Raw genomic sequence first — 27,717 nt, 5'->3', positions numbered from 1 at the left:
ATGCTGAGCTCTGTTCTGTCCTCTCCTTCACCTATGTCTTACAAAAATAACTGCCATTTTTAAGTTTAATTTTAACCCGAATACTTCCAAAATCTGCAGATATTTGGCATTTTCTTTCTGGCCCACTTCTAATGGAAAATCATTCAGTCTCTTTGCAAGTCAGTTCCCAGGACCAAAGAACAGTTCTCATTGGGAAGAAATGATAATAATAATAGTAAAGTGGAGTTCCCTGCAAATTATATTTCGAGGCAGTTCATTTTATCCCCTGACTTTATTTTTGCACAAGAAAAGGATGATTTGTCTTTGCAGTGACTGCAGGCCAAGGAGGGAAAGAGAAGCTGAGAACCTCCCCATCCATAACAAAACCTGGCAGCGATGGTCTTAATAGAGTTCAAGTTTATTTGACTAATTCTTTCACCACTTGTCAGAGAACATACTTTTGTCTGCGGTAACAAACCGAGCTCTTTCCTCCCCCATTTCTCCAGTGAGTAGCACAAGTACTTGTGTGGAACACATATTACCTCTAACCGTTATGATGTTTGCTGTCAAACTCATTTATTTATGCAACCGCTGTGGAAAGGCCTGGGGCCCATAAGCAGCCCTGAAAGATTTCAGAGCCCTGGTGTGGGGTCATGAAAGGGAAAGTGAGGGGGAGGGCAAAGCCTCCACTGGTTATGAGAAAGGAACTGACACAGGAAATGGTCACATATGGCACAGATTTATTGTGTCCGGGACTTCCCATTCAAAACTCATTATATCCACAGCTCAGAGCAGTGCATGGCACGGCCGCATTCATTTTTAGGTCTGGCATCTGATGAAATTGCTGTTCTGCTTTCGGGTGGCGGTGGTAGTTTTATCATTCCTTGGCCAGAGAGACGATGACTGGAACTGTGTTGGTAAAGGCTCTGCCGTTTGTTGCTCCTCGCCCTAGGTATCAATTTCACTAAAACTTTGGTCAATGGGATTGCTGGTCAGGAGGAGAGAAGAATAATTCTGGGCTGTAAATACACCTAAGGGAAGCCAGGATTTTCTTAAGGGGAAACATAACAGGAAAAGCTTTGGTAGTGACATGAAAAACAACTTGGTACTTGCAGAACAACATGTTTTTTCAAAGGTGAAATAATTTGGACCAAAAGATGTTTCTCTTTACATTTTTCTTTTAATCGTCTTTCCTGGGAGACAGGATCCCTCTCACACCCAGCTATTGGCTCTTTGAATGATGGTTAATAACTTCAAGAGGTTTGTCGGAATAGTTTGTTTGCATTATCTGCTTCATCAGAGCATCTAAAGCTCCAGTCAGGGCCCTGGGTCCTATTTTGCTAGCTGCTGTATAAAAAGCCATCATTTCCACCCCTTAGCTGTATATTGATAGAGCTCAGGAAGGCTATGGAGACCCAAGTTAACTTTCACGTGCTGTCCTATAAGGGTTCACTCTGTCCCATTCACTCCAGTCCCATGCCACACTTCTGATTGCATTACAGTAGGCTTTAAGGTAATGACTCCTGCAACTTCTTGTTCTCCTTCATTCAGAGTTACAATTTAAGGGTGTTTAATTTACTGCACTTTTGGGGACTCTGAAAATGCACAGAATCGTGAAGTATAGATTAATTACACTGTTCAATCCTTTCTGTCTCCATACACAATATAATGTCAGGTAATGCTTCTTTTATCACCATATTGGATTCATTCCCTAAATAAGCATTGTGGGGAACATTGTGTTGTCAGGATGGCTAAAACGACCAAAGTTCTCTAATCATTAATGATAATACAGACAAAAATCCTCCCTAATTATGTCTTTCTAATTAAGTTTAACAAAATGATGGACAAGCTGCTCAGGGCCAGTGCTGACAATAGCAGTAACGAACCCAATGACTACTAAGTCAATGTTAGGGTATGGTCACTGGAGCTTCCCAGTCACTCCTGCTACATCAGGAGAAGAGCTACAAACCCAGTTTGGTCCCAGACAACCCAGCAGTGTCCAAGACAATTTCTGGGCACTTTACAGAAATTAACACAAGTCAGGAGCCCGTCGAAAAGGGCAGTTTGGAGGTTGCCACCATATTTTGGAGGGTCAGTGACTTTAATACTATGGTAGTGCCATGCCAGCTGGCCTCAGGGACAAGGAACTGGCCTTGGCACGGGTTATTTTATTAGTTTTGATGCATGCAATGCTGTAGCAGCTCAGTTCCAGCGTAGTCTTCTGGACATAGACAGCCAAGGTATTTCCAGATGTGGTCACCTTGCGGTGGCAGCAGGGCATTTGAGAAGTTCTGTGACACCATAAATAACATCCCTTAATTCAACCATGACACAAGGCCTGGGCTGGGCAACCTCACTAAAGGGCACTTCAGATTTACTGACCCACCTCCTTTGAGAGGGCTTGGGGTATATTGTCCTGGCTAGACTATTCTCTTTCCAAGATTTTCACAGTTCTGTGAGAAAGGTTTGATATTTCTCTCGAACACAAAGACCAAAGATGGTCTCCCTGACTCAAGAGGTTCCTGAACTGTAAATCACTGAAAGCTTGGGGAGCATTTTGGGTGAACATTGCTGTATGCATGCCTTTTTCCCATGCTCTTTCTAGATGACTCTTTTTGAACACTGTTGGAGAGCATCCTGGCCTCAGTGGGCTTCTAGTCTCTCTTTTTAAGACTTTACTTGTGCACTTATGCTTTAAGGTCAAGAATGAGTTATTACTATAATCTCTGGGAACTGGAAAACTGCAATTTCTTGTTCATAACTTGGAAAGATATGCTATCATCTGTAACACGTGTGTCTTACCTCTTAGGCATGGAGGAGCTCTGAAGGGTTGGTGCTAGCATAAAAATATATAACTATATGAAAGATGCAAATAATGCTTGATTTCACAGTGAATAAATACTAGGAATGTGTGTGGCCATATCAATGCCTGCAAAGAATGAATGTAACAATAAATATTTCACGTACTACACGTGTTTTTCTATGGATTTCTACATGAAAGGGAAGGGACAACACAGATCCTGCGGTGTGTAACAAGGGTGAGTTTGCATTACAGTTTTTCCTTTCAGTGAGAGCACTAATAACTGCTTTTTCTCCACTTGGGCACCTACTTTTACAAAACTTTTAGGAGCGTAGTGTCTTCGGGTCCACAAATGTGTCTGAAATAGGCCAGGGGGTCTAAAGTATTTTTATGGAGGAACGATAAACAGGAGAGCATAAAAATCCACAGAGTGTGATCTTATGAGACTCATTTCCTTCGAAAATAATTCTATTTAAAAGAAAGAATTAACAGCCTAAAGCAATCACTCCATTTTTATTTACAAGGTCCCTGCTATGAGTATATATTTGTGTGTGTGTATCTCTCACACATGTACATAAATACACAAGCAAGCACACATGCCACCGTGCATTCTTATGCATCGTTCCCAGCACACAGCTTGAGAGAAACCTGCCACTAAGTTACTTGGCGTTGCATATCTGTGTGTTTATCCCCCACGGGAACACCAGTAAACTCAATTGAGTGATACCCCTATTTTACAGTCAGTGGGATTTCTAAAAATGATGGGGGATGCCTTGTCTCAGCACCCGCTGAAGTTGATGGGCTTGTTTTCACTTACCTCCATGAAGATTTACAAGATTGGTGTCTGCAGAACCATTGCTTTCAAATGATGAGTGCGTAGGCATGAGGACCCAGTGCCAGGGATTAGACAGGAGAATCGGGGCCCAAATTATTTATGAGGTGCATTTGAACTCAATAAAAAGTTTTGCATAGCAAAAACGACTGACCTCAGAATAATTTACCTTCACTAGATTTCTAAGGTCCTATTGGTGGGCTTTTTTTGTTTTTTATTTCACATTTACACGTCAGCAGGTCAAAAGGAACAGTTAATGCTGATGAATATTCCCCCCTCAGCAAAGATATGTGCTGGCCAGCCCAAGGCCAATGAATCGCAATTTCTAAACAGTGTCCCATTTATCTATCCCCTCCCCCTTCCTCCCCTACTTGCTTTCGTATTTTTGTAACTATAATTGTAGTTAAATTAGAAATAACTGACGGGCAAATCCAGTCAGATGGAAAGAAAATTGTGGGAGATTTATTTTATTTTTATAAAAAACTGACGTTACCTTTTGTTTTTGTCAAAAAACAACTATATTTTTCCTTGTACCGTGAATTGTGAAATCTATCATGAAATGGCTAAAAATTATTGAAGGAAATGGTGGTGTTAACCTGAAGGGGAAAATCATTAATGTTGATGTATTTCATTCAATTTTAAATGTAGAATTTATTCTATTTTATTTTGTTTTATTTTATTTATTTGGCGTTAGGGAACTAGGGAAAAGGCAGGAGACTTGCAAAGAACTCTGTGTGCCTTTAAGTCAAAGCATCTATTTTAAAAACACTCTTCCCTCCCTTCCATTTTTCTAAATAAAGGATATGAGATGTTGTTGTTGGTGGTGGTTTTTTTTCCTAAGCAAAGAGGACCCCCTCGGCGCATTTTTCTTTTCAAAAGTGAAATGAGGTGGAAAATCCTCATTTCACGACAGGAAGGACAAATATTGACACAAAGTTAATATTTGTCAGGAGCCCTAGAAGCAACCTGAGTGCTAAAATCTCGTATAGATATATATGTTTGCATGTCTATGTGTGTGTGTGTGTGTGTGTGTATATAATTAAATAATAAACTTGACTTGATGACAGGGGAATCTGCAGAAAGCAAAGTGTGCTCTCTGAGGCTGAGGAAATAGCTGAAGAGGGTGGACACACACACTCTTCATGTATTATTTCTCTCTTTCGTGCACCGAGCAGGACACGTACATGTAACACGTTCCCGTGTGAGCACCCATCACACACATGCCCTCTTCCCCTGCTCGAGTGCACGCAGCTCCTGGTGTGACATTCAGCCATGCACACATTGCTGCAGATATGAACATCCTCTCCATCTTTCCCACCCATTTGTAGGGTCTCCAGTTGACTCACACGCCAGGTTTCTCTTTCTTTTTTCCCCATTTTTTTTCTCCCTCTCACACACGTGTGTGTGCAAATGCACAAGCAAATACAACCTGTTTAATCTAATTTCAACCATTGCGGGGGGATGTTTCTGGAATTTATCACTGTTATTGTTCGTCGCCAATGTAAATAGCACATGTCAGCTCAATATTCGGTGGTCACTCAGTATTTATTAAGTCCTGTCCACTCTGGCCTTTTTTAGAGGAAAGCCCCGGGGCAGATTAGCTGCTGGCCCTGACACGCCGCGTCACTTATCTGTTCTCATTGATTATGAGAGTCAGCTGTGGCCAGGACTCACTTTTTCCTTCTCCTCTCAGACCCCTCTTACAAGCACCCCTGCTTGGATTTTCATGAGGAAATAATCAGATTAGGGCTTCAGCGGCGAGTTCATATGGAGTTCTCTTTCTCCAATGTGCTACTAACTGAATAAACGTGTTTTGTGGTAAATTGTAAATGACATTATGATTACTAAGGCCAGCATGGGTTTCATTTAAAAGTGATCGAAATTGCAGGCTGCAGAAATTGTGACTGGCAGATAAGGCCGTTTGGAAGGAGACAAGCAACGATGTGTGTGCGTGCATGGGCGCGTGTGCAGGAAACCAAGCAAACCCACTTTGCAAGGCAGGTGGGGCAAAGGAAAATCCTGGGAAATCATAAAATATCAGCAAATCCTATTTGCAGACAAGAGAAATGTCACCAGGGGGAGACGGGAGGTTTCCGGGAGAGCAGACGGTGAGATCTGTCAGCCTTTGTGGGCTGGCTGCCTGCTACAGGGTGCATCCTCCCAGCGCTCCAGGACAATACTGAATGTCTTTGAGTGCAGCGTTTCCACTTCTGCTTCTGAATGGAGTCGCTGCTCCCTCTCCCTTTGCCTCCAGCACACACCAATAGCAAAATACTTACACTGATAAAGCAAAAAAAAAAAAAGGAAAGGAAAGAAAAAGGGAAAGAAAATGGTAAGCCGGTGTCTAAAAATAGGGGCTTTTGCACAGATCCTATCTGACTTGGACCTCCTCCCTGAACAAAGCTTGACATTTATGTAATTTCATTGCTTTCCTCGGTGACGTGCAGAGCAAGAGCTCATTCTGGGAAATGCTCACAGACCACGGTCTGCACATGAGGAATCCCCTTGAAATAAATCATAGGTAAGGATCCAGGCATCAAGATGTAACCATAAGAAGCGACCAGACTGATTTATCACAGTTCTTTTCTTTTCCAGGGGTCTGATATTCTCTTCTAGCAGTGAGTTTCACAGTTGCAATGTTTCCTTGGTAAGGGGAATGCCCTCTTACTCATCCAAAAGTCTATGACTCTCAAGGATGTTGTTGTCTCTTTCCTTTTATCATTAACACAAGGCACTGCTGATCTGCATACACGTCCCCAGAGCTGCTGAATGAGGAACACAGAGTTAGTTTAGACATTGGCTTTGCTTTGCCTAACACGTTTCTGAGTACACCTAACTAGGGAAGAAGCAGGCTTGGGGAGGGAAGAGGATTATAGCTGGCTACAGCAGCAAATTCCTCCTTTGATTTTATTTTGAAGAGAGGAAGGAAAAACAGAAACACACATCTTTTCCTAAGATGCTCCAGGCAGAAATGTTTATGTTTTTGGTGCCCATATCTGAACTCATTTACTTTTATTCTCTCTTCATAATCAGTGATGATCTCATCATTACAGCCTGAGGCACAATTTCTCTCATCTTAAAGCAGAGACCTATATTTGGTCAGATGGATCATACCCTAACTCAGAAGACTGTATGGATTACATCTCTTCTCTATAGATTCTTCCATAGCAGTATTCTCTTGACTTGCCTTCACAGACACTTGGGATGGGATTTGGTGGCAAATACTGACATACATGAAAGTATCTTAGCTTCTGTTATATTCGGTGAAAGAATACCTAAAGTGTTATCTAAGTGTCTTTTGCACTCCCATGGATCATATGTTACATCTACAGATGTTGTAGCTACTCAAAGAAGTCCAGGTGTCATTATGTACTTGTCTTTAAGTGATAGGATCCTACCTCTGGTCAGTAAAGTTAGAGGAACATTAAGGGAGATCCAGCTGACAAAACAGAGGTATTTCAGGGTGAACGTCATTGCTTTCTAAACTGCTTTGTCTGTATTAACAGCTGGAAATTGGGGTTGTTTCAGTTACCATAAATGTGTGTTGGTGTAATTTCAGGTGCTGTGGGGTGTCCTACCAGGCCTCCAGCTGCCACCCTAGAAGGGCATAGGTCTTCTGTAGACCCTGTGTCACATCTGCCAGGCTGAGCAGATGTCTCAGATACCTCAGGGCATCCCATGTGATGCTAGATCAGTTTGCCTGTGGGCAAACTATTTAAACTCCAGATCCCCACTGACTGCAATGGAAGCTTAGACATTCAGAACATGTGTAAGGGTCTCTGCGATTTGTAGGTGTCTGAATCTGGTGTGTTCTTCTAGCTTTAAAACTTGGTGAGGTGGTTCACTGCTGGACTAGGTTAATGATGGTTGGGTCCTTTCTAGGTTTTCTGTTTGATATACAATCCCTCTGAGTGGGATGAGAGGGCTTCGTGTAGAGTTAAATTATCTTTCCAAAGAATTGCAGTCATGCTTTGATTTGTTACCCTGCTACAGGCTTAGAATCAGGAGAATGCAGAAGACATAAGGACATAGGGATGAAAGTGCTTGATCAGACCAAAGGTTCATCTAGTGTGCCTGTGTCATGGTTTAACCCCGGCCAGCAACTAAGCCCCACACAGCCACTCGCTCACTCCCCCCTGGTGGGATGGAGGAGAGAATTGGAAGGGTAAAGGTGAGAAAACTCAGGTTGAGATACAGACAGTTTAACAGGCAAAGCAAAAACCACATATGCAAGCAAAGCAAAACAAGGAATTCATTCACCACTTCCCATGGACAGGTGTTCAGCCATCCCCAGGAAAGCAGGGCTCCATCACGCCTAATAGTTACTTGGGAAGACAAGCACCATCACTCTGGACATCCCCCCCCTTCCTTCTTCTTCCCCCAGCTTTATATGCTGAGCATAATGTCATAGGGCATGGAATATCCCTTTGGTCAGTTGGGGTCAGCTGTCCTGGCTGTGTCGCCTCCCAACTTCTTGTGCACCCCCAGCCTACTCACTGGTGGGGTGGTGTGAGAAGCAGAAAAGGCCTTGACGCTGGTAAGCACTGCTCAGCAACAGCGAAAACATCTCTGCATTATCAACACTGTTTTCAGCACAAATCCAAATCACAGCCCCATACCAGTTACTATGAAGAAAATTGACTCTATCCCAGCTACAACCAGCACAGCTTGCTCTTTCAATAGCTGCCATAATTTGATATGTAGAAAGAACAGGGCAAGTGTGTATGGTATTTCTGTGTCATTCGTTACCAGTCTTCAATCATTTTTAGCTCAAAGACGTCTTGAGGTAGATGTGGTTTCTACCTATTTATTATCCCTTAGAGTGCAGGCTTCTTTTAAAACCACATAAAATTTTCACACCAACAAAAGTGACTTTGAGCACTGAATGGGAAAATAAGCACCTATACCACAAACTGTTGAGATTATGTCTGAAAGAATATTTTTTTTTCTCTCTCCCTATCTCCCTCTGTTCCCTTTCAGGAATTTACAGAGATGACAGCAAGTGTACCTTCAAGCCCTCAGTACAAGGTTACTTCTGCAAACAGGCAGATCATGCACTTGTCATCCTAGAAAACTTGGACCCCAGTGTGGTAAATCAGAGGCTGTATCCAGTGGTTGCAATGACTGGCAGCTTTATGGACACCTTTAGTGATGTTACTTCTCATGCATCGTGTTACTCTGCAGAGCATCATTCTACTCTCTTTTTTGTGTTGCCATCCACCAAACTCACTACGGTTTGCTTCCCAGACTCAGCACCTCTGACTTTCAGACTCTACCTCCTCAGTGGCCAAAATGCAACCAGACTGCCCCTTGCTATATTCTACAATGAACCCCTCAGCCTTCGTGTTTTCATTCAAGGGAAATATGTGTCTCCAACCCCATCTTCTTTCTCAGTGAATGAAGGGGCAGGAACCAATTACTTTAGCTTTGAAGACAATCTTCTCTATGTTCTCCTGCATGAGAAGGAACCTGTGGAAATAGTTGCTGACCTTTCTCTTCTTGTGGCTTTCACTGTAACTGAGGCTGTTGACGAAGAGAGTGAGGCAAGTATAATATGTCGATTAGCTGATTTCTTGAAGGTTGGTCATGACCAAGTCAGAGTAGTCTATCATGTGCTGGGAGGTGAAAGCATGTTGAAGGTAATCTCGGCCAATGCTAGCAAAAAGAAATATCACTGCCCTAACATGGCATTTTGCACAGCCTTTCATAGCAGGTCTGGCTTACAGAAAGCAGGAAGAGAACCAGTGAGCACCCGAGCTCTGCAGCCATCTCATGCGACTGGTCCATCAAGAGTGCTCGTCATTGAACTTGGCGATCCACCAGGTCATCCAAGCAATGAGTTGACAAGTGACAGCTTAAAGAGTTTGGCCAGAACAATTATCAACGCTCATCAGACTGGAGACCTTCAGAGAGGCCTTGGCTTGCCAGTTGATACCCTAATGGTGACTCAGCCTGCCTTACTGTTTCCAGCAGAAGCTGACAATAGGTAAGTATTAGATGCAGTATCAGCAGATGCTGATTTAAGTGTACTGAGGGAATTTAACCCCTTGGTCTGCTTATTAAGACAGGAGTAAGTTCTCCATTGACCATGCTGAAACATGTTACAAATTTTCCATGACAGACCTATGCCCAAGTACTAGCTGGACTCCTGAGCGTGAATTACTGTGTTATTCTGTTGGTGCTCATGAATTTCTGTAGTGCAGAGAAGTCCATGATGCTTTAAACTAGGAACAGAGTTCCTGGAAGTCTGCCGTGAAACTATGAAGTATTAGGTAAAGTCAATGTTTCTAAAGAAGTTCAGACTACAATAGCTCTTAATTTTTAAATTAAATCTACAAATGTTTATAAATTGATGCAGCACCAGAGATATGTTATGAAAGACAAGCTGTTGCCTTAACTAACTTGCAGGTCTAAACCTTGATTCATATACTTCTAAAATTTAAGGCCAGAAATGACTGTTTAATCAGGTCTGCAACCTGGTCTAGTGGAAAGTTGTCCCTGCCTGTAGCAGGGGAGTTAGAACTAGATGGTCTTTAAGGTCCCTTCCAACCCAAACCATTCTACAGTTCTATGAGTGTTATACTTCAATCTCCTGCATGACACAGGCCACTGCTGCTCACTTTGGTACCTCAGCATTGACCTTTCTTTTTGGGTAAAATTCTATAAAAACTTCTGAGCTGGACACATCCAATACTACCTGAATGTGTGCCTAGAAGCTGGATGCTATCCTGCTTTTGCTGTCACAAGTACTTGCCCACTTTCTCGTCAGCCTCTCTCTCCAGCTTCCCCATGAGTTTCTTGTTCTTTCCTTGACTGTTACATCAGCATGTTTCTGGGCATTGACTCTTCCTCGTCCTCCAGATACCTCCAGAGTAATCAAATCACTTAGCTGTCTGCTTTTTAATATATTGAAAGGTTTGAGTTCTGGTGAGTGTTTCTTTCCTTCTCTGTGTCTGTTTTCTGAATCCTTTTTGAAGTGTACATGTCTGAAAAGTCAACAACTTTCCTTCATATCAGTGCCATACATGAATGTGGTATTAAATCCCATTTTCTACTGGCAGAATTCAATGGTCCCATTAGCCCATTTTTCCACAGAAATAGGACAGCTTATGATCATCTGTTTGTTCTCTGTATTCTCTAATTCCTTTTCAGTTCTAGCTTTCCAGGACCCAATCTTACCAGTTGGTTTGCCCAGATCCAACACACCACATGATCTAGGTGCCAAAGTTTGACTGTTCTCTCCATAATTCATCAGTCCACCAACCCTTCTGTGCATTTTACCTTTATATTTGCTTCTTGATGTAGATATAACATCAGGCCAGCAGCTGATTTTGACAGAACACAGGACACCCCTTTACTTATAATGATTTCCCAATGGGACCTACCTTTTGAGCTCTGTCAGTTACCTAGTTCTTAGTCAGTTTTGTACATACTGATTTTTATTGATGTTCTGTACTAAGGTTCAATTTTCAAAGGTCATATTTTTTCTTCTCCTCCACAACAACAAACAACCCTTTCTGTCCCTCCTTCCTCTGTGTCTTTCTTGCTCTTTTCAGCCTCTTGCAGCCACTATTTGCATGGCCCAGATGGCAGCCTTTATCTGCAGAGAAGGCTGTGAGGAGCAAGGCTGGGAAGGGAGCAGACAGCAGTGTATTTCAGCCTCAGACCCTGAATCTGTATTAAAAGCATATGGGAAATATGAAAAAGGTAATATCCCATCTGTTTTTAATAGGGGACATGGGATTTGATGTTTGGCAACCTTATTGTGTACTCTCTTTATATTGCATAATGTTATTTTTTGATGTTGTGCACTACTGAGCCTTGCCCAAGTATAAGCATATTCCATCTATGAAAGAAAGAAATTGGATTTGTCTAGGACTTACTTTCTCTAATTAATGCCATATCCTCTGACATTTACCACTGACCCCTGTACCATCCTGATGTCTGTTGGCTGTTAGTGATACAAACTACTATTCACACAACTTTTCCACTAGGCACTGTGTGGCTTACGGTAGGGAAGCACTCACAGTAAGGACACTGGTCTGTGACCATAGGAATCTTTGTTTTGTTTTGATTTTTTGGTTTTGGTTTGTTGGCTTTGGGGTTTTATTTTTGAAGTGGTGTTATATTAGGCACAGTGGGAAATTATTATTTGTAAGATTAGATCTTAAATCAGAGCCAAACTCTGAAGATAGATAGACAATATTTTTTATCAGCAGAACTAACATCATTATTGTCAGTGGGGTTATTTGTTATGATGTAGGACACTACAAAATGGGACAGCAAAAAAAATGTTATAGGAAGTTTCACAGCCTTTGATAAGAAATGTTATCCTGTCTTTATGCCATCTCAAGACATGCAGAGTGTGACGAGTACGGGACACCTCACTCAGTGTGTCCATTACTGATGATCAGAAGAAGAGGAGCAACAATAGCTACACTATTGGGAACGCAAGGAGCTATAGTTTTCTAGAGTAAGCAAGTTCACCAGAACCCTATTAAATACCTACAGATTCCTGAATACGTCAGTGTAACATCATGGGAGGGAAGCAGAGATCACCTAAAGGAAAGGACTACCCTCTTCTGTGAGCCAGGGAAGAAACCTTGTGGCTGCCTTTTTTCAGGCACAAATGACATCTTCTCCACACTGGGGACTGCTCTCCCAGCTGGGGTTTGTCTTCCCATGTGTGCATGCTCTGTGAAACCAGTCTGAGCGGCAAGGATCAGGACAGGTCCCTGGGAAGAAGTCTGTTTTGTTATAAGGACAAGAGCAGTGCTATCTTAAAGCCATAGATTCACCAGCTCAGTAGGGGAAGACCTGGGATGTCTATTCAAGAGAATACTAACATCACCAGATCATAGGACCAGCCCAGAGCTCATCCACCCTTAGCTGCTTGGGCTCCTCTGCAGTGTTATTTATTGCTCCCCATCAGTCATAGCTTTTCTGGAATTACTCACGGCTGACATTTCTGATGCCATAAGGCCACAGATAACTTGTGAAATGAAATCAGAGTTTTCCTGTTGGGACAAGTAGTATCCCCACTGTCTGTCTGTCGGTATCTTTTTAGGCAGCACATGCTAGCACAAGAAAGGGTAATGGGGCTGGGATTACAAGTCAGGCTAAGTATTCCCACGTATTTTTCTGTGGAAGGAAAAAGAGAAATATTTTCACCCCTGAGCCATGCAAAATCCAATCAGGCTGTTAGATACACACAGAACCTGCTCTCCTGCTGGGCCAGTCTCCCTGTGATTTCAGGCTAGTAGCTCCTCTTGCATCAAGACAACAACAAAAAGATCTTTGATCAGCAGAGGCTGGGTGTTTGTCTTTGCAGCCTGGGATGGTGAGGCTGAAGGGAGCCTTGGAAACCTTGCTGTGGTCGGATAGCAAGGCAGTAAGTCTGTGTATCACATTGCCAAGCCTTTAAAAAAAATGACTTGTCTGATATGATTTGAAATCCTTTTTTACATGATTTTAATTTAACTCCTTTGTTAGGATCACTTCAAGCATGGCTCATTGGTTTGTCAAGGAAAGACGGAGGTGATTGCTGTGACTGCTATAGTCTTGCACAGCTGGAGAATCAGAGAGATGACTATCATAACTTCATCTTTCTGTGAATGTCTGTATATTAATATATACTGCAATGTATCTACAGATAGAAATCTCTGTTTTGCAATGTTTGCCTAAGATTAATAGAAATATAGAAGTGCAAGAACAAGAGAGCAAACCAGCAAATATATTGTATGTGTTTGTGCGGGTGCTTTTATACAAAATAAGAAATATAAAGCTGGGCAGTCATCCAGAAGCCATTTAGTCTGTATCCCCACACTAGCACAGGGTACTTTGCTCCTTCTTGATGGACCTTTAACCTGCTGCAAACAGAAATTTTCAGGCATTAATCTTTCTTTACTGAGCATTAGGTCTGGGGTAGCCTGTGAAAAACTGTGTGTGTGCAGGAAATAATGGTGTTTGAGACTCACAGCAAGCAATAAAAGTGACGCAAATCGTCAAAGAACTGCTCATTCAGACAGCAATATCCATGTAGAGGACTAAATGAGAAATTACATCTAATTCACTATGTCACACAATGTATACACAGGCAGGAGGGGTTAGAGGTCCAAACTAGATTAATTCTGAGACATCCTAACCCCAAAGTGCTTGGGCTGGATAACCTTCGTGCAGGTTTCAGGCACAGATTTTTAAAAACTGGGAGATGACAAATTTTTCCTGTGTAGGGATCCAACTTTTACTCCAGTGGGTAAGCAAAGGCAGGATGCTAAAACTCCTGACCTCAGAGCTGTAGCTATTGCAGTCCTTGAGGCTCTATCAAGGCTTTATCTGTCATACATCCCTGAAGTGAAGATGTGGAAAAAGTGATACTCAGGAGCTTACAGTTTAAGATCCTGTGTATCACCTTAAAATTAAGCCTAATTTTAAATCATATGTTCATAGGGACACTATAGAGGGCATATTCTTGAGTAATATGTGCTTGTTGATGTACAAAAAAGACAAACTCGATTCAACCAGACACAGAGAAGGACAATTAAGATGATCATGGAAATGGAGTTTATTTTAAGATATAAGGAATAAAAGAGCTCGGTGTGTTTAATTTTGTAAAGCAAGGCTGAGGGGAGATATCATCCTATCTGTGAAAATATGCTGGAAGAGTAAATACCAGAGAGGAAGCTCTAGACACCAATGGACAATGACAGAACAGGAACAAATGGATGTAAAGTACCAAGAGGTAAATTTGCATTTAAAAATAGAAGAAGGTTCCTCTTAGACAATAAACTGGAAGAACTGCCAATAGAACTGGAAGAAGACCATTTCCATTCAACACCACTCTGTCCTCCTTTGGCTCACATGGCCAAAGCTATATTCTGATCTTTTTTTTTTTATTATTTTAAATAATTTGGGAATAGCAGGGGCCCATTTTTGGCCAACATCTCATTTAGAAGTCTAGTAAAACTGTGGATAAGTACATATGAGCAGCCCAGAATGTTTCTAATCAGAGGAGCGGGATTCTGTAACTGGCTGTTTATAGGAGCAATGGGATAAGAAACTTCATGAGAGTAAAGTGGATGCTAATACATGTATAAACAGTGTTATGTCATTTAAACTGTGTGATCATATTACACTTTAGCAACCAGGATGAATTTCACTATTTTGTTCTCAATGAATAATTTTTTTCAAACTGGGAAACTGGGTAGTTGCAGGATCTATCAACAAGAGGTAGATGGATATCATGAACACAGAGGCTCAGACACACTTTTCTGCACTGAACATGGTGGCAATGGAGACTTGTATGTGAAAAGACTTTGCATGAAATCATTCTGGGTCCCAGAGGTGAAGTTTTTTTTATCAGAAAGGCTTTTCCTAATTTTTTGCTTCTGGTGGCATTTTTAGCAGAAAATGCAGGAACTGAATGGGCATCAAAACTGAACTGTCAGTATATTGGTGGTGTCAGGAAGGCACAGTCACAGCAGGGATGATGACGCCACACAATGTCTTTGACTATGTAGATGTTAAGCCCCAGGTCTGCTATTTTCACATTTTTCTTCAAATTTAATTCAGAGAGGGGGAACTGAAGAGATGCCTTGTGGCCCCTGTCCATGGTCAGTAGAGGAATTAAATTGCAGCTTAAGCAGAAATGCTTTTCATTCAGGGACTGCTCCAAATAAGCCCACAGTATACTTTGCAGAATAGGTATAGGAGTCATTTGTGAAGGTTGAAGGTGGTGTCACAATATAGATTACTGCTAATTGCAGTGACGTCTGTCAGTAATATTGAGTGTCTGTCTTTGAGGAGGAAAAAAAAACAAAACCAGTCAAAGCAATCTGCCCCTTTGTATATCATCCTTGTGTGAAGCCAGTATTTCCCTTACAAGTTTTCAAACAAATCTCCAAAATACCCTTCTAGCAACAGCCATGGAGCTTCACGTTGCCACCACAGATCAGACAACAATAGTTTTTCACCATTGCTCTCCTGGACTGGAACCCTTCTGGCAGTGTAGGGGTTAAAGTGTCTGTCATTGACTACCAATCCCCCGAGCTACTTTCCCTCTCTGAACCTTATTTTTAATCTACATTTCTGTTAGTATCTGCTGTACATGGTAAACCTATCTAAAAATTTGCCAATCCCACTCAAAGGTGACATCTGTGAACTACAAGATTCAGGCAATTAGAAGTCCTACCCCCACTGTAACCATGGTGGAAACCACAGCTTGCTCTGGCAATGGGCTTCCTAAAACAACCGGTTCCTCTGCAGAAAGGGAGCAGAAGGCAGGAAAGGTGAAAGGAGAGAAGGAGAGAGCAGAGGAGGAGGAAGATGAAGAGGGTAGGAGGGACTGAGGAAAGGGAGTGCAGGACTTCATGGGTTTCTATGGGAGGAAGGAGGGATATATTGCCATATACTCCACACACTAGTGTGGGTCTTTGAAATTGAGGTGTTTGTGTTATCAAATCTGAGGGTATCGGCTCAAGAGGAGCTTTTCCCAGTTCCTGAGTGTTTACCCAGAATTTATGGATGTCCTGACACATGCAGGAGGGCCAGGAGTGTCTCCATCATCTTTCTCAGGCACTGGAAAGAGATCTAGTTCCAGTGCTGGTGTCCCAGTGCTATCAAACCATACCTGACTTGCTCTTATCACATATGGATCTGTTTTACCCCTTAACAATTGATGGGACCTGCAGTTAAAACGATGATTTACATGACACTTGCGCACAGCAGAAAGGAGCTGCCTGTTATGTCTTCAAGGGACTGATCCTTTCCCCGATCTGCCTTATTTAGCATGTGAGCTCTGTCACCTCTACCAGCAGAGCTTGGCTGGTGTGACATTCGCGTGAGTGACGGCCGTGTTGGCTCCCAGATCAGCTGGCTTTGCCGTCGCATCGCGCTCTTGACCGATGTTGAATGTCGGAATGGAAAGGGAGAAAAATTCTTCCACATGCTTTGTTAGCAGGAGTCTGGCAAGCAAAGAGTTAAATGGCTTTGGGTGCTGGGTCTTTGTGGGGATGTGTGCACATATATATATGTGTATACATGTGTGTATATATATATATATACACACCCGCCTTGGTTTGGCTGTAGGACCTCGCGCCCGCAGGCCACAGTCACATTATCATCTGGAAATTGGATAACGACAGCACAATGACAAATCCAGGTTGCTTGCAATAAGGTGCTAATCCCTTTGCTTTAATATCGGAGCAGCGTGTAATGATGTTTGGACATCACTCCAGTTTACTGACGACCCCACTGGGGCCGGCAATAGAAGCGTACAACTGTCTAACAAGCCATCAGGTGACCGCCGTCGTCAAAGCAACGGAGGATGCAATCTAATCTTCCCTCCATCCCTTCCAGCTCCCAATAAGGACCAGATTATAGAAGTGGCCCATCAATGCTTGGTAACTCGAATCAATTAACGTTAATTCACACAATGCTATGATGTATTGTGATCACTTTCATTTCGGAGAAGGGGGAAGAAATTGCTATAATTCACCTAAAATGAGGTTGTCTATGGTGCTGAGGTATTAATTGGGTGTCCATATTAAATGGAAAAGGAGCACGGTAGTGAAGGAAAAGTGGATGAGTGACTCTCTTGGCTGCTATTGACCTATCAGAAGAAGACAGTGCCCTTTTCCTTTGCTTTTATCTATTACAGTTTTCCCTATTGCGTGTCAAGTTGATGTATTATAAAAAATTCATTTGGTGACCTTTCACCCCCCTAGCAGATTAAACAATTTCACTGGGATGGCATCATTAACAGGGCCTTGCATTTAATGATGATTTCTCTAAAAGGCCACGGAGATTCGATTTTAAGCTAACAGATTTATTGCACTATTATAACATATCGTAAAAAACTGTACCACCTACGGTCTGGTTTTAGGATAGAAACTGTTTAAGAGTTTATGTGGAGCTTAAAGTGGTATTACCTTGGGATATGCAGCAGCGGTAAGGCTCTGACCTCCGGCTGGATGCTGTTTACGTTTAATAAAAGACGTTTCTCTGACAGTAAACTTCAGGAGTGTGTTACGGAGGAGGCCTGGCCTAGCTCCTCACCACTAGCAGGCGGCATTGTAAGTAGGGGTATTTCCACTCATCTACTGCAATTAATGGAAGTCGCTAATGAATTTGGAGGATGTTTCTCTCCTATCTGATGCATCAGCTCTGCCCCTCTTCTTCTAAAGGCTCCTGGTGATCCCACCTCACCCTTGAGTGGATCCATTAAGTCCTTCCAGTCTCCCTGTTTTAATTTTTTAAAGGTGTCTTATCACTCCAGACTGCAGGAATCTGGACTGCACCAGCTGCATCCACCAGACAGCTGCTTGCTTTCACCTTTTGGTACGAGGATTGAAAAGTGTCAAACGAAGGTTGTCTGAGCAGGGGAGGGGAGACTGGCCTTATAGGGGAGACATGTCTGGACAGCTGTGTTCACGCTCTGTGATTATATTTACTGATTTGTAAAATGAGGAAAAAAATTCCTGAAAGTTAGACTGGGAGCCATTTGGAGCTTGGACAGTCTCTAGCAAATGGAGAAATGGAGATCTGATGGTGGTAGTGCCCCAAAAAAGCTAATGTCAGAAGTTGGTCAAAAAAGACTGGGTATTTTAATTAATACATACTCCAAAAGAGTACGCACTGGACCTCTTTTCCAGAATTTTTTCAGTCTAACCGACTTATCTGATGCTTTCAACAGCCACAAAATATCCAACTTCTAACTAAAGCATCTCTGCTTTATGAAAAGAAATCCTCACAATGATTAGATAAAGAGCATACCTGTCCAGCCTTGCCCACAGAAGGTAATTCAGTTACTTGTTTCTTACCCCAGTTTCTTACCTATAGTCCTCTTGCTGTATCTCTGCACTGTTAGATCTCCCTTTGTTCACTCTCCGCCTTCACAGCATCTGGCCTCCAGGACAGTGGACACATGGCTTCATTCAAAGCTCCTTGCTGATGCTAGCTGGAATATGCATTTAGGTGCCTAGGTTTTTGAATTTTGGTCTTATTGACTCAACCTACCGGAAAGAAGGGAGACATCAGTAATGTCCGACACCATGGGTCCTGTTCAGTCCTTTAGTCTAGTCCTCATAAGGAGATATGATCAGTATTACATATTTATTGTTTCTCTGTTGTCAAGGAAAGCTGTAGCCTAATTTCCACTGGAGTTTATATCCTCTAGCTTTCATTTCTCTCTCTACCATGGGAAAACATGGACATCTGTGGAAATAAAAGTCAACCTTTGGATAGTTTTTTGCTGAAACTAGGAATGATCTCAGACTCCTCACCTTCTTCTGGACCCTTGTGTCTCTCTTTCCCTGTCTCTATTACTTAATGATAAGATCTGCAGGGGGAGACAAAGCTCTGAACAGTGCAGCTGAGAGGGCACAGGTACCTGGTGTCTGGGTAACCTGATCATCACATGACATGAGAATGCACTTCTCACTCAAAGATACCAATATCCGCACAGCCCTTCCGGTGAACCTGCATATACTTTGCCTTACACAAGTCCTTAACTTGCCTATATCCTGTCTTCACTACAGCATCTTCTTTCTTGTAGCCTGTCTTCCCTTCACCAGCAATCACCACCTTTTCAAGAACAAAACAAAAAAAACCACCTCTTTGTCTTGACATGATGGATTTTGACATATTATTCCTTCCTCAAATTCTTCCCAATCTCCTTCCCTTTCCAAGGATATAGTGATGCCACAACATAACATTGCAGACATACCCAGAGAACTGTTCACTTAGTTTCATTGTCTATGTTTATTAGGAAATTAAATATACCAGGGACTGATCTCTGGCACCAAGGCCAGCTGATATCGATCAGCCTATGTCCATAAAATTAAATTCTCTCACCTGCCATTTCAGGGTGGCCTCATCCAAACTGCCAAGTGAGAATATTCTCTGACTGTATTAGTTACCAGACCATTTGGGAGTTGTCCTGGACTTTGCTATTGGGCCTGGACTGCAGCTTGTGATGAACTGACAGTTTAACGGTAGAAGTAATCAAGTGTCAGTGCCAGGGCTTGGTCTTTGGCATTATTTGGTTTTCTAGTATAGACGTATCCATCACCTTATAGCAGCCTTCCAGTACCTGAAGGGGCCTACAGGAAAGCTGGAGAAGTTACAAGGGCGTGTAGTGATAGGACGAGGGGGAACAGTTTTAAACTGAAAGAGGGGAGATTTAGATGAGATATTAGGAAGAAATTCTTTCCTATGAGGGTGGTGAGACACTGTAACAGGTTGCCCAGAGAAGCTGTGGCTGCCCCCTCCCTGGAAGTGTTCAAGGCCAGGTTGGATGGGACTTTGAGCAACCTGGTCTAGTGGAAGGTGTCCCTGCCCGTGGCAGGGGGGTTGGAACTGGATGTTCTTTATGGTCCCTCCCAACCCAAAACGTTCTATGATCCATATGATTTATGAATTTTAACAGACCCTTGACCCAGGCTCTTAGACTAATCTCTTTCCCCTTGAAGTCAACTGATAATAATAGCTACTATTATTACTATTACTATGGTTATTATTGAGGTTGTCATTATTATAGTTATTATTGTAATTACAATTAAAATGCAAGATCCCCTTGATTTCAGGGAGTCTTCCTTCCCTCTGCCCCAAATCTCTACACCTTGTTTCTCAATCATGCCTTAATACCTGCAGTAGACCTTCTACTTTCTATGACCTCTAACTTCCTTGCTACTAAAGAGCAGACACTTGCTCTCCTGCAGAGTCTCAGCATGTTCAGCAGACATGTGTTGGCACTGATGGTGAAAGGTCTGGGATCCCTGGTGTCTCTGCTGACTAAGGTATCATGAGCAGCACCTGCTTGCCCGCTGTGCCCACATTTAGAAGAGCTGCAAGGCACCGAGCAACGGAGCTGATCCCCATTGAGTACTGTCAGCAGGGAACTGCAAACCAGCCTGCTCCTTCTCAGCATGAGACTTCAGGGTAGTGACAAAACAGCATGCTCTCCACACCCATCAGGAGGAAGGCAGGTATCCTCGCTCCAGTCTTTGCTAGGCTACAGGCACACTTGTCCATCCCCACCTCTCAGCTGCAAAGCTATACCAGGAACCCCTATTTTCCTTCCAGCACAAATCACCAGAGGAGCAGCAGGCTGCTCCTCTCTCCTCCTCCTCCACGCTGACAGTCACTCAGAGGAATGTAACTCGCTGTGTGCAGAGTTCCACCCTAAGGCAGGGGCTCCCTCACAGCGAGAGTCAGGTTGGACTCTCTGGGATATACACCCCGTGTTCTGTGCTCTGTTAGCTGGATTCAAATCACCTGCAAACAGGCATTAATTTTTAAGCACGCATGTGTATTTTTGTTTTGTTTTGTTTTCTTTGCTGTTACTCACCCTAGGGAGAAGGAACGTCTGCTTCCTACAACCCCGTTTTGCATCAGGCTTCCTTTAAGTGTGAGATGAGTACAGTTTTACCATGTAGGGCTTGGGGTGAGGAGGCAGGGCATTTCATGCCAATGTTTTTCCTGGTTTTTGGCAGTTTTAAAGAAGCTGGAGAGAGAAAAAAATATTTTTTTGGCTTACAGAAGCCATGCTAAGATTCACCTAAACTTGTCTGAACTCAGCTGGAGCCAGAGAGCTCACAGAGAGTGCAGATCTCTGCCGCCATGAAAACAGGAGTGGCTTGGTGTGTTGTTCCTGCAGTGAGTTTCAGTCACAGTGCTGAATGCACGTGTATGGCAGGAGGTGGATAAGAGCATTCATGAAGCCATTGGTGCCTTTGACATGAATTTCAAATATATCACTGCCTTTTGGACCTTCCCACTGACAAAAAAGAAAAAGAACCAAGATAAGAACTGAAACTTTTTGTTTAAATCCTTGAGCCAGCTCTTGGACTGCAGGTGTCCTTAAACCTTTACTTGGTCTTCCCAGTGTCTGTGGTTCAGACCAGTATTTCCCATCAGCTGCAGTATAAAGAATTTCTGTTTTGTAATGCATAGTAACACTCTGGAGGGGGAAACCAAACACAAACAAAACCCAAACCAAAGGAGTTAAACCAAAGGAAACTTATGCTCTATATATCTTGTGTTTGTAAACACCTTTAAGCAAACACTGGAGATGAATGAATAGCTTTTCTACTTTCATTTCAAGACAATACCAAACCCCCAGCCACTTCACTGCAATTGCAGATTAAAGGGGATTATATATATATAAATTATATATATATGAGATACTAAATGACACAAAGCACCGGGAGAAGGAATGAAATTATACAGGTTCAGAATAAAGTGCTGATTCTTTATTCAAATGCAGAAGCCCTCTCCTGGGATGCTCTAATTTAAATTTCAGTCTTGGGAAAAATAATGTCTTTCAAAGGGGTGTCTGTATGCCACTATATTTTGGTATGCAGACTTGGCAGAAAATGAAGGATAAGAACACAGGTATGGCAGGATAAAGAAATGCAGTAGAGCCCTGCAAGTGCTGTGCTTGTGTAGAGGAACTGACACGTTGTTTTTAGAAGAGCTCAAAGGTGTTCCTTGGAAATCTTTCTGCTGGACAGGAAGCGTTTGCAGCCTCCACTGTTATCAGTGCACTGCAATGAAGACTTTAGAGCTAAGGTATTGGGTTTATGAATCCATAAAATCACTGTCTCTGCCACATACTTCCAATGTGATACCGGGGAAATAATTTATTTTGTCCATTTCTCACTTTTGTAAACTGGGGCTTAAAACAAAAGGATTTTTCATTACTTCAGTGCTGCTGTCTGCTTGGAAGTGATGTCTGTTTCATATCTCCATACTTACTGCTCTCACCCAAGGAATCAAAGTGCCATGATAAGCTAAATTAGTAGTCATTTGGTATAGTGCTCCTTCCTATTCGTAACAGACACTAAGTATTGCCACCTGCGCCACTAAGGTAGAAAATCCTGCAAACAGAAAGTAACACGTTGTTCCTAGGTAAGATGTGAGTTACCTCTGGGACTAGCATTCGGTGTTCTCTTACCATTAATTTTCTGATTCTTTTTTTTTTTTACATTCCTTTGTATGTGAAAGAAATGGAAGTAGACAACATCCAGAGACATGCTTGTATGTGAGACCTTATAACATCTCTGTTCAGGTGCAGCCCTCAGATGGAGAAATTGAGAAGCTGCTTCCTGTACAGCCAAAAATCATTTTCCTGGACAAGAAGGTAGGATTTGCCTCTCTGCGGATGGATGTTTGTATTAATTCTGCATGATTTTGACATTTTCAAGCAATCCAAAAGCTAGAGACAGACCTAAATATGGCATAAGACAGGTCTATAAATAAATATGCCAAGGATAGCTCTATAAATAAGCAGTCATTGGCATTCTGGGAACATCTTCCAGGATGGACTCTATTCACGATTTTCAGCTTTTTCCTGCAAGTGTTAGATTTGTGCTGTAGAAATGGTTGCATACAGTTTTCTGATCTCTGCTCCTAAAGCTTAGAGGATATCATTGATGAATCTGGGAACAGCAACACAATCATGAAGACTGGCAATATCAGGTATAATGGACTATCCTGATCTGCCCAAGCAAGTCCACACCATGCAGAGCAGTGCTGTGTAGAGATCACCATGTTTAAAACAAGCTTGGACTTCTATGTGATGTGATTTAGCACTGCCAGAGGTACTAACACAAGTCTTGGAAGCAGTACACTAGGTCCAATGAGTCCTTAGATGTTGGTGGGTTGTTGGACTAGGTTCAGTCCCAAAGTCAGGTGAAATCTGAGTAGCATGGATTCGTGCTATGTTTCTATTTCCTTTATATTTTCATGTCCTCTTCCCTGTTTTCCAACGATTTTTTATTACGGAATCATTCCCATTTTGCTGGACAGGCAAAAGTATAGCCACAGAATAACTAGCCCCAGGTGAAATATTTTTACAGTGGTAACCCTGAAGCATGGTGTCAAATCCAAGCTTGGACAGCTTTGTGGACAGTATTTCTGGATGCAAAGTTACTTTACAATAAAACCAGCACTGTATATCCATTAGTCATGAGACTAATTTTACAACTTCGAGGTTCCCTACACATAGGCATCTTGCTGCGTTGTAGGCTGTGGAATACGCTATTTGGCCTCCAGCTCCTGTAGAAAGGTAAGACCTTTCTACAAGCCAGCTCTGCTGGCTGTCAAACATTGTTGGCTACCTGAAATGACACAAAACTTACATCTAGGCAATTGAGTCTTCTCTTGAGTTTCATAGCCTTCTTCAGCCATGTTTCCGGTTTTCTACTAGACTTGAGAATCAGTAGCTCCCTCAAAAAATAAAAAAACTGAAAGCTAATATTTTTATATATGCTTAGACTATGGGATCTAGATCCTGATCATCTATTATGGCTGGATAATTTTGGCATAAAGATTAGTTTCCTTCACTGAATGTATGAGGAACTTAAATCTTCAGCCTGACTAAACAGACAGACTGAATCTGCTCAGTTTCCTTGAACTTGTGGAGTCATCACCCTTGGACATATTCAAAAGCCATCTGGACACAGTCCTGGGCAACCGCTTCTACGTGGTCCTGCTTCAGCAGAGGGTTGGACCAAATGACTTCCAGACGCCCCTTCCAACCTCAACCATGCTGTGATTCTGTGAACTTAGATGTCATAGAAGTCACAATGTCAAAATAAGCTGCTTCTCATAGGTGATGTGAATGTGACCCTACATGCTCCAAGTGAAGCGGGAAACCTTGCCAGACTTTATTGAAACAGACCTGAAGTTGCCAAAACTGGTTCCTCTGAGCTTAAGCTCATCTTAAAAAGTTACGGTGAGCTTTGTGACATTTGTAACATGTGACATGTAGATGCAAACTGCCTTTATTTATATAACTGTCATTAAAAAATTATTACAATTGTTAAAACCATCAAAACTTTCTTTCCTCTTGTTGAGGAGACAAGACGTAATTCTTCTCTTTTGTTCTTGCTCCCAGGGTCAAAGAGTTGACAAACTGGGACCTCCCTCAGAACCCTGGGTTGTATCAGCTCACCTCAAGGGCTCCTCCGAGGCTGCGCTAAAAGGTTTGGATATGTTTTCTTATAGCAAGGGTTATGGCAAAGCAGCTATGCAGAATGATGGTGATAATTTAGCTCTCCCTGAGAAATACTGGATTTGAAAACTAGTCTTTGGACTGAAAAAAAGAAGGTTGCAGCAGGAGTTTGGTCAACTGCCCAGTCATATGCTAGAAAAATAGAAGCTTATAGAAAGTATTTTCATGCTCTGACAGCTTAAAGGGAGTATATTCAGTAGTTTATCTTGAAAAGACATATCTTAGATCAAAAAAGAAAAGAATGAAGAACTAGAAATCCTAATACTTGATTTTAATCTGAAGTTAATTGGGGCAAGTTCCTCAGAGTCAATGACAACCTGTTTGTCCCTGCAAAGGATCTGGCCAAATACAGACAGAAAAAACTGCCTGTTGTTTGTAATTAGCACACTTTAACATGAAAATATTTATTCACGAGGGGTCTAAATGTTTCCCTTCTGGTCCTCATTTATCAAAAGACCTGAAACCATAACCATGTGAGTATTTGCCTTGAGATTATTGAGGCTATGAACATGCTTAGATATACAACCTTGTTTAAGTACAATGCTGAACCAAAAACCTGTGGATGATCATCTGCTTGTAAACTAGAAAGTGGAAATGATATTGATTATAAAGTCTGCTAATTTTTGTTGCTAAAATCTTGCAATGTAAGCAAACAGTGCACATGTTGAAAAGTGAGGTTTCCTATTACAGGTATTTTGTTTGCAGCAAAGCCATTTGTGTGTTAGCTTTGACTTGAAAAGTTCACGTTTGGAGAAGATAAGTGGCACTCATGCTGTAGGTCAGAGCTTCTCACCCTTTCAGTCCGTGTTTCTGTCAATTAGAAATTCTTCCTATCTCATCATAGTTCCAGGTTTACAGGTTAGAAAAATCCATTGGTATTTTCTGCTGGTTTTCATGCGTTTTCAGATTATTGGATCAGGTACTGGCTAACAATGGGAGAAAGGAAAAGAGGAAGGAAGAAAGGCAGGAGGGAAGGAAGAAAGGAAGGAGTCAAGGAAGGGAAAAGAAAGAGAAGACAAAAAGACGTAAAAGAAAGAGAAGAAATAAAGAGGAAAAAATAAAAATAAGAAAGAGAAGAAGGAGAAAAAGAGGGGAAAAAAGAAAGAAAAGTCACTGAAGAGAAATGCACTTCACATTCTTTAAAAGATACATGCATCAAATTAATAGTCAATAAACTCCAGCAAAGAAAGAATTGCGTAGTACAGATGTTCTGCATGTAGTAGTTTGCTGCAGTTTTTCCTTTGACAAACGTCCTTATTGCACTCGTCTTTTGAAGCATATGAAAGCAGCATTTAATCGAAATGAGTCCCGTCTAGCACACTGAGGCTGCTTCATCTGACAGCAGCCAAACTGCCTCACGGAAAGTAGTTTAGCTCCAAATTAGCTTGCTTCTACGTTAAATACCAGCTTGCCTGAGAGATCTTTGTGAAGACTCCCATATATATCTGTAATATTCTGAGCTTTGAAGCATATGTGCCCGAAAGCTGAGTAGTCTCTGTTGAGAAGTACAGTACTGTACTCCAGGCTTCATCATTGACTAGAAATGGCAATTATAAACTATTTGAACGCAGCTGACAAGACCCTCTATAGATGCAGTGTTACAGTGAGTGTCAGAGCCAAGAAAAGTTTTGGTAGTCTGGGCAGATACTGTCATAAGGAGGATCATATGCGTAATAGATAAATAGATGAACCAGGATCAGGCTGGAGCAATTAGAGCAATCTAGATTCCCACATCGCCACCAGGTCTATTCACAGTATAAATTACTGCCTATTTATCACAGCTGGTCTTGGAGACTCACAGTGAAATTGGGGGTTTGGTGTGCTAGATGCTGTACAAAAACAGAAAACCACATATGTAGTCAAAACTAACTGCGATATTAGTAAATTAAATAGTACCAGATCACGGAGAGGGGAAACATTATAATTTCTGTTGCTAGATCATTAAAATGTGGCATGGTTTTGCCCAGGACCTTGTCTCAGGCAGTTCTGGCCATGGTTCAGAAGTCAGCACAGCAAGGAAGTAATCTCACTAGGCAGTTTGCATTGCAGCATCTCTGTTTGGAGGCTGCAGCATTTAAGATGTTTGGCCAGAGCGTACCAGTTCTTCAGTGCCAAAGAACAGATCCTGGCACTGTTTGTATCATATATGTGTAGGCACAAAAAATGGGATAAAAACAGAGAGAAATTGTCCTGCAGTCTGGCCTACCATCAAAAGCCTTTTCCCCACGTGCTGAACACTCCTATGCATTTGTGATTGCAAGACATCTCACAAAGATGTTTGCTACTTCACCACTTTGTTCGATATCCTGGCCACGGGGATGGCAGAATATAAATGTCCTCCTCACATTCAGACTTCATGTACCTTCACCTGTGCTGCTTAACAGCAATTAAATGTCAAGCCACCTGCTTCATAAAGCAAATAGTTATTACATGTTGTCTTTGAGCAGGCAAAAGTCTGGGTTTGTGATCACTGGAGCAAGTCCAGCATCCTAAGGAAGTGCTGACTTCTCACCCCCACCTGAACCAACATTTTGAAATTTGTCAGTCTTTAGGATTTTACCCCTCTCACTCCAAGACCCCGAATGAAGCCCAGACCTGGTCAGCATTGCTCAAAGGCCGGGACTTGGCTGGTGCTCAAAGATACACACAATAAAATGGAGATCCAGTTGCAAAGTAAATTATAACTTTTAAAAAGAGCCTACAAAAATAAAAGCCATGGCAAGTGTAAATGTTGGGTCAGAATGCATTCCCTGATAGCTTAGAACAAGAGGTAAAGTGATGGAGAAACAGGTTCTCCCAGGTTTCATTTTAATGCTCCCCATGGAGCTTTCTCCTGCCAGGTTTCTAGCTGCAAGTGACTCCTGTACAATCACAGGGCAGTCACCACAGATATTTTTCATGGCCAAAACCCTTTTGAAGTGTCTGAGAGGGTTGGAGAAAAGTTCAAAACAATTTAAAAGTAGGACAGGAGGTAACATGCCCAAGTGATGGGGTGAAACACTTACAAATCAGAAAAGAGTTAAAACAGTCAGCTCTTTTCCCTTAGCTGCAGTGGCTGGCTCCTTGAGACCATCCCTTTAGGACAGAAAA

At 42.1% G+C, this 27,717-nt stretch overlaps 1 protein-coding gene across 1 annotated transcript in view; it reads left to right on the top strand.

Annotated features, from left to right (window-relative positions):
- The window catches only part of PKHD1 (PKHD1 ciliary IPT domain containing fibrocystin/polyductin), a 266,175-nt gene that overhangs the window by 226,685 nt on the left and 11,773 nt on the right, over positions 1–27,717 (top strand). Inside the window, exons 59-61 of the mRNA XM_068405752.1 lie at positions 8,592–9,597; positions 22,617–22,752; positions 24,511–24,598. Coding sequence (XP_068261853.1) covers positions 8,592–9,597; positions 22,617–22,752; positions 24,511–24,598 — 1,230 coding nt within the window. The remainder of the gene's footprint in view (positions 1–8,591; positions 9,598–22,616; positions 22,753–24,510; positions 24,599–27,717) is intronic.

This window comes from Nyctibius grandis, chromosome 1, assembly GCF_013368605.1.
Source record: "Nyctibius grandis isolate bNycGra1 chromosome 1, bNycGra1.pri, whole genome shotgun sequence".
NCBI classification, from domain to species: Eukaryota; Metazoa; Chordata; class Aves; order Nyctibiiformes; family Nyctibiidae; genus Nyctibius; species Nyctibius grandis.
The sequence above is the reverse complement of the archived record's forward strand: the minus strand, read 5'-3'. Positions and strand labels throughout refer to the sequence as shown.